Consider the following 7,989-nt stretch of genomic DNA (forward strand, 5'->3'; position numbering starts at 1 on the left):
CCCTGCCTTAAATGTATATTTTAAGCCCAGGAATGGGCTAACTTTGGCTTGTCCCATTCATATACTGGTGGTCTGTGTATTCTTTCCATTCTCACTAATTTATACACCCGGCTTATAACTGTGTACCTTACCCAAGGGTAAAATAGCAGTGTCTCACCCTAGATTCAAACCTGCAAACCATCTGAATCCCTCATTCCTCCCTCACAAATACACACAGCTGGTTACAACAGACCTAACTGTCAACACAGATGTCACTCTGGAGGGTTATTCAGATGATTCAAGTGTTGATCTCTGGCTTTACCTCTCGTGGTGAATTAAATGTGAAATTTCATATAAATAAAACATCAAATGAATGATTTATATGAGAAATTGTAAAATACATTTTCTACCTTCAGCAGCGCTGAAATGAAATAGTATATTAATATGTTGTGTATATGTTAGTTTTTTAAAATCAAGATTCTTTGGCACTCTCCGTCTTGATCCGTGAACTTGGTCATGAAAAGCAGATGTCTGAAGTGTTTTCACAATGTAGCCAAAATGTGTTTTCTTGAGATCGCACAGTAACGGAGGTCACGCCCACACCCCAAAGTAAAGCAGAAGGCCTTCTCTGACCAAAAGCCATTTGTGGTTCAGAAGCTTTAGCTTTGCAACTCGGAAGCACATTCCTGAAAACAGACCGCCAGAATCTTTCGATACGCCTCTGGAGAAGGTCATTTTTTTAAATGACCAAAGTGTGATGAGATACTTTAATTGACTTGGTTAGGGCTCTTATTCTGCAATTCTATCGTGTGTTTTATCCTGACAGCGCATCATTTTTCTAAGGCCAGATGACCACAGCCTTGCAATATTACAAACATGAAGGCATTTTAAAAAATGCTCCCAACCTTGGGCTAATGAGAAAGTCATTCAAGCAAAACTACTATGTCGGGTAGAGTTCTCAGTGTTTATAATGTTTAACCGACCAAGAAGCGGTTTCTTCTGCCCAAAGGGGCGGGGTGAGCAAATAAATAACTAAACTTGATGAGAATTTAGTAATCGTCGGTCTGTCCGGTCCTACTTTGTGAAACACCCGCCATCCGAATGCCTCCTTGTGTTATACTGTCATTGGAGCTCTTTAAAAAAAACGACTTGAAAATTGCCAATATTATTCCTCCACAAAACTGGATACAGTTGTGGTTGTGGTCACCTCAAAAAATTACAAGCTAGCCAATGCTGAGCAAATCTGTGAAATCACCAACAGAATTCCACCAACATTAACCTTTCCATATGGAGCGGATTACTCCTAACCTTAAAAGAATTCTCCAAGCCTGGTTTACACCATGTGAAAGGGGCATTATTATTCCCATTGTGTGTAGATTGATTCCCTCTGGTTCTTACTCCGAGCAACAGCGTGAATTCCAAGGGAACGCAACAAAACCTAAAAATGCGACAAATCCTGAAAAAAAACGTAAGGGGATTGCGGAAGTCCAAATACAATCCATACCAGCAAGTGTTTCTTTAAGGCTCAGCTGAGGTGGCTTAATGCATGTTTCCAGGAAATCTTGTTTGGGACCATTATTTAAACTTACTGCATCTGTATAAGGTTTTATTTATTACACACGCTCTACAACCTGCGCTCAACAGTGGGTTTCCCTCCTGAGAAATGAGACGATAAAACGGTAAAACTTAGATTCACAACCATATGGCCTCAACACCCAGCAGCTTAAAAACAGATCAAAGGGGGACTTCTATGGAAATCATACCCATTTGAGTATTTGGTTGGACGTATAAAGCTTTTTCCATATCTGAGTGGAAATGGGTTTTTCACTTTGTGTGTATTGTGCTTGGAATGCGAAAGTGCGAACCCTCCAATAGCATTCAGCTTTCCAACATTTTCCCAGAAGCCATTGCTGAATTTCAAGCTGCAACCTGACATTAAAATGCGGACTGGTACATGCAAGATATCGCATCTGCGAGATACATCTTAGTTTTCACAGTGAACATCACCGGACCACTCTGCAGTTCGGGGATGGTACCTGGCTCCAGGTAGCTGGTCTCCTCTTCGGAAGTGCTCAGATCCAGAGAGCGTGAGAGAACTGCCACAAAGCCCTCCTTAAACTCCTCAAAATTCACCTGCCAACCGACGACAAGGACACAAAGTTACACGGCAAGTCTGCGGAGACTCCTTCTCATGAAGGGAAGTGTTGTGGTGCTAAAGGAGCTGGGCTTGGCATCTGTGAGTGGCACTGGGAATATGTACCACTGCACACGTAAGCACCAAATCAACTGTAACAGTAATAGTACTTCTGCCCCATCAACATGAGGGAAAAATGTAGCAACACCCTTCATACTGCTGCCATGGGTTAGCATGCAGGCTGTTGGTTACACAGTATTACCCCAGTTTTATCAATGGCACCTCAACACAACAGCTGGCCCCTCCCTCCCCAAAACAAAGCCAGAGGCAAGAGCTGGGATGCAGGTCATATTTGACAGAAGGGGGGTGTTGTGAGCGGGGGGCTTGTGGGGGGGGGGCTCTTTCCCTTACCCGGGAATAGTGGTGGGGGCCCAGCAGCGTGCCGAGCAGCAGGGGCAGGTGGGCCTCCAGGTGCAGCTTGCCGCACAGGGCGGTCAGCTCCTCCTTGTCCAGGTAGCCGGTGCCCGTGGTGTCGCAGCTGTCGAACTCCTCCTTCAGCTGGACCACGTAGCGATTCTGCTCCTCCTCGTCCATCCCACAGCATGCTGCAGAGCCGCTCCTGAGCGCAGAGAGAGAGAGAGGGAGAGAGAGGGAGGGAGGGAGATGGAGAGAGAGAGAGAGAGAGAGAGAGAGAGAGAGAGAGAGAGAGCGGAGGCACCATGAGGGAAGTCAGATAGATTGCTCACTCTCTTTCTTTTCTTTCTGAGCTTCCTTTGCATAAAAGATGGTTTACACCAAAAGATAGCATGAAGATGTTGGGTTGCAGAGGCATGCAAAACAACTGTGTGCGTGCGTGTGTGTACGTGTGTTCGTGGGGGTGGGGATTACAGCTTCCAATCCAGGATATTACTTCAAACGTTGAAAAAATTGCAGTGAAAACAGTGCCCACCTATCCCGTCGCTCTCACTTGAACCGCCAGCATTCCACAGAAGGACACAGAGCCAAAAACATCTGCACGAGCCGGCAGTCTGGCACTAAATTCCAACGTCGGTTTTTCGATTCCGGTGGCACTTACGTAACACGGTAACGGTGTCGCCGTTAACTGCACGGGCCGATGGAAAACGGCAGCCTACATATTTGCGCGTATAGCGCCGCGATTCACTCGTCCTTTTTGTGTGACAATAACGAGTCCAAATTATTTTATTTTTTTAATGTTTGGGCAGTGAATTCCACTAAGAATATTGAATTTCCTGTAAAAATGGCGTTTACTTTAAAAAAAAGTGTGGTATGTTTAAATACAACTTTTTAAAAATCTTCATAACTTCCATGGCTAATGGCTACGTGCAGGAATTTTGTTTCCAGCTGTTGTTATGATAGACTTGCTTATGGCTAATCAGCCATCTCACCTGTTCACAGGAAATAACATCAGGTCAAGAAAATTTGGTCATATGTCATCTGTTTGCAGGCAACTTTTTCGTTTGCAGTATATCTTGACAGTTTTCCTGATAATTTTCTTCCTAGAAAAACGATTCCACTAGCAGAAACAAGTGATTGTTTTACACAATCACATCACTGTAGTCTGGAAGACGTCTGTCCTCTGTGTTGTAGGCTGGTAGAAGAAATTTAGGGACACATACATAAAACACACAGCCACGTATCAGCCTACTGTAAAATAAAGATTTTAAGAAGAGTAGGCTAATATTTCAATGTTTCTTAAGCACTCTATACAAGCCAATAATGCTATATTTAATGACTCGTCTCACGTATTCCATCAAAATCCTCGAGTACGTTTCAGAGTACACCTATACCGTACAGTAGACTAACAAGAGAACGGCGATTTTGCCTGATTATATATCGGTGAATAGCTGAGATTTGTAAGGCTGTAGCATGTCGGCTATACAGAGTTACAATGTTGATGTAGGCTACGTAGAAATTGACTATTATCTTTTTTTCATTTGCGAAAGAGAAAGAGAAACATGGGCTAAGTTATCCCACGAGTTAAAACGATAGCTTCAATTTAGTCGATATAAAAACGCAACCAATGGCTTAACAAATAACCGCGCAAGAACGTAAAAATAACGTTTCTATTTATAACCCTTCAATTCACAACCCCTGCCACATGCACAGGAAAAGAGAGCTCTTTTCACGGCTATCCCGAAGCAGCCCGCTTGCAAGCGTCAGTCCAGTACGCTTCACCATGGGAACGGTGATCCAACCATTGCGAAACAAAAGATCCGACGAAATAAGGAAACAAACTTTCCAGACGGTCGATAAGATAGAATGATCGAAATGAATTTCGTTCATAAAAAAATAGCAGGCTCAACTACAACTTCTTAAACAAATCGATGTAGCCTACCATATAAGGGACGTTCGGTCAGGGCAAAAATATGCACGTAACGTAACAGAATGCTTTTTGCATCTCACCGTTCGGTAGTCCACGCCGCCGCTTCGAGTCAAAAACTCACTGGCGTTTCCAAATGCGCGAATGCTATCGCATCGTTACAACTCAAATGTCGGGGGCATTCCGGAATCGGTTTCCGCGGGCGGCTGAACCCAGTTTCCTTTGCATTTTTTGTGTGGAAGTTGCCAAAAGCATAGGTCTCCCGCTATATTGTGCGGGACGCTGTACCGTGGGGCTCTCTCGCGCTGTGGTCCTATCAAGCCGCGAATGGTACGGGGCGGTCCCGAAAGCGCTGCCAATCATCCCGTGATGCTGAGGGAGGGATGGAGCCGCTGACTGCATTTCGCAGCCCCTGCCGGATAGGCGGCCGAGAGAGGCAGGAATACCAAGTACAGTAAAGCTCGTCTCCAACAGGGCCCACCTTACGTGAACTGACCTTGTCCTTACAGGGGAAAAACACACATTTTCAGAAGGACTGTTAGCGTTGTAGCACTTTTTTTTGGCCATGGTGAAAATTTAGGCTTCCTCAGATGAAATTAGTTGGACAAAAACTCAAATATAGATGCAAAAACAAAAAACAACTGCTGTAAATGTCTAACTTTGAGGACCACAAAGACCGACGTTGGGATCCAGTCCACACAGGCTCTCACTTGCTGAGGGCCTGAATCAAAAGTTATTACATTTAATATTGTGAACAGATGATGGACACTGACACCTGTAGGACTGGACTGTACTTGTTGCACCACCACATTATGTCAGTCGGCCATTAGCCTCCTGAGATCGTCCTTGGTGAAACCCAGATTGCTTAATTTCAGACATATGTATAAATATAAATGATTGACAGAGATGGTGGAGATACAATTGAAACCCAGGAGCATTATTTGTTAATTCTAGAAGTAGAACATTGCAGAGAATGGGCCTCAATCATGAAACGTGTATGATCATATTTGATCATAGACTGTATGTAAGAGTGTTTCCACAGACATTTTGGCATTCGTCATTATTTTTCTTATCTATATTTGTTAATGGCTGTTTCCTTTTGTTAATCACACGATGAACAGGATTGCACATAAAATTTACATAATCTCAAATACCTGGAGTATGCACAAAAACAAAGGTCTCCATGTGTCATGAATCCCATATTGGTTTTTCATTGGAAAATTTTTAAGAACAAAAGAAAGAATAATTTAAGAAAACATTTTGTGAATGAGGCCCAATCACTTTACCTTGTAAAAATTTTGTCTTTGAAAATAAAAAGTATCTCTCTCTCTCTCATGCATGAAGACTGGGGCCATTTCAGCCCAGACAGTGGCCATGACTGTAGAGTCAGGTCAGCCAGTGGGGAGGATTGGGCTCTGAGCTCTGATACAGCCTCTGATAACGAACCCCATACAGCACAACATTCTCTGTGGAAGGAGAGAAAGAGTAAAGTACAAACTGCGAATTAACAGAGTAATACATGCTAACGGCGGGAGGCAGGGTTGAGGGTTTGGCTGGAGGAACCGATTTAACTATCATTTAATGACTGAAAATGTGTTCAAACAATGTAAATAGTAACATACGCTGGCATTTGGTATGGAAACGAAAATTCACCATATCCAGACATAGAAACTGGCGGGCTCCCTCTTGTGGCTATTAAAGGAACTGACCTTTCAGACCGAATCTATCCCTCACTCACCTTTTCCTTTAAATAATTCCCCCTTTGCCCTGTTTGAGATTGTGACACAAACATTGACATCATTTTATGGCAAACAGGAAGCTGCTGCTGCACACTGTGGGTAGATGTTTCTTTGCTCAGGCTGAACCCACTCTTTCCTCTTGCTGCTGCCCCCATGCCTGAGAGTTCCCTTTCTTAAGACTGGCAGGAAAAAAGGCTTTTATCCAGAGTGACTTACACAACATTTTTACATAGCATTTGCAACCATTTATACAGCTGGATATATACTGAAGTATATACTGAAGCAGTGCCGGTTAAATACCTTGCTCAAGGGTATAACGGCAGTGTCCTGCAGGGGAATCGAGCCTGGGGAATAGACCAGTTCCTTACCCATTACATTACATTACATTACAGGCATTTAGCAGACGCTCTTATCCAGAGCGACTTACACAGCTTTTACATAGCATTTTACATTGTATCCATTTATACAGCTGGATATATACTGAAGCAATTCCGGTTAAGTACCTTGCTCAAGGGTACAACGGCAGTGTCCTTACCCGGGAATCGAACCTGCGACCTTTCGGTTACAAGCCCAGTTCCTTACCCATCATACTACACTGCCGCCCGCCCGAATTCAGTGGCTATCTGCCTACCGAAGGTCAGGTTACCGCTATAAAAGCATTCATGTTAGCACGGATGTAGCCAGTCCCCCAAAGCTCAGCGTTTCCCGTGTTTGGCCCAGACTAAAATAGATCAACTGGACCACATTGCATTACATTACATTACATTACAGGCATTTACCAGATGCTCTTATCCAGAGCAACTTACACAACTTACACACCCGGCTATGTCAAGCGATGGTCCGAGCAGGACTGGAAACGTTGGGTACGGCTTCATCCTCGAAGAGGCCTAGCACGATGTGCGCTAGCACGGTTCTGAACATGCAATCTAATAAAAAAAACCCAGCAAACAGGGACCTCTGAAACGACCACTTATACGCACTCCAAGTCCAAGTGTGCTTAGGAAGAGCTTGTTACACAACTCCGCAGATAAGTAATCTCAGAGCCGACGCGCGTGCATGACCAGACCCTCAGAAACCGCGCATACCTGGTGTGTTAAGCGATGACTCAGCATGTTGCGAGTTATGTGCTCAAGCATCAGACTTCACCATTCAGTTTGAAGGGTTTTGACCGGGTTTTGAAGATCTTACCTGGGACAATAGGAGCCAGTGCTTGTTCTTGGAATGGCTGTGGCAGACATTACGTTACATTACATTTATTTGACAGATGCTTTAAATGCAAAGCTAGAACAAAAAGGAATACCCAGATCTCTTGTTTTATATCCTGTAAACACCACGTCATTTATCATTTATAATACCTGCAGTTCCCCATTGGCTTTAACAAGTGTATTGTTCTGGTGTATTGTGCAAAGCTCTTGCGCAGCCCCCCCCCCCACCCCCCCTTTCCTGGCTGAGGGGATGTAACACTGATACTTGAGCAACATTCAAGTGTGTTACAATCAGCAATGAGTTGAGTAACCAAACTGACTGAAGAGACAACCAATCAATATCCAGAATCTGTGCACTTTATAGGCTACTGTACGTGTCTGTATAATGGTATTGGTATTGACAAAACTGAGGATGATAATAAAATTTTAAAGGAAAGTATAACACAGAGAAGGCTATTATGCTGCAAGGATATTTATGGTCTTTGGGGTCGTATAGGGTCATTCGCCCTTGCTTATGTCCTGTATCCCGTTAGGAAAGAATGAATGTTTTAATGTTTCCGTTCCGTTCAAGTCCACTGGAGGGCAGTAATG

The 7,989-nt window shown here is 43.8% G+C and overlaps 1 protein-coding gene across 1 annotated transcript in view; it reads right to left on the bottom strand.

Moving 5' to 3' along the window:
* Positions 1–4,780, bottom strand: part of ninl (ninein-like) — a 35,569-nt gene extending 30,789 nt beyond the window's left edge. Inside the window, exons 1-3 of the mRNA XM_035400874.1 lie at positions 4,538–4,780; positions 2,525–2,732; positions 2,016–2,112 (exon numbers count right to left, since the gene is read on the bottom strand). Coding sequence (XP_035256765.1) covers positions 2,016–2,112; positions 2,525–2,707 — 280 coding nt within the window. The 5' untranslated portion in view covers positions 2,708–2,732; positions 4,538–4,780. The remainder of the gene's footprint in view (positions 1–2,015; positions 2,113–2,524; positions 2,733–4,537) is intronic.
* Positions 4,781–7,989: the final 3,209 nt, after the last annotated feature.

This window comes from Anguilla anguilla, chromosome 18 (genome assembly GCF_013347855.1).
Source record: "Anguilla anguilla isolate fAngAng1 chromosome 18, fAngAng1.pri, whole genome shotgun sequence".
NCBI lineage: Eukaryota > Metazoa > Chordata > Actinopteri > Anguilliformes > Anguillidae > Anguilla > Anguilla anguilla.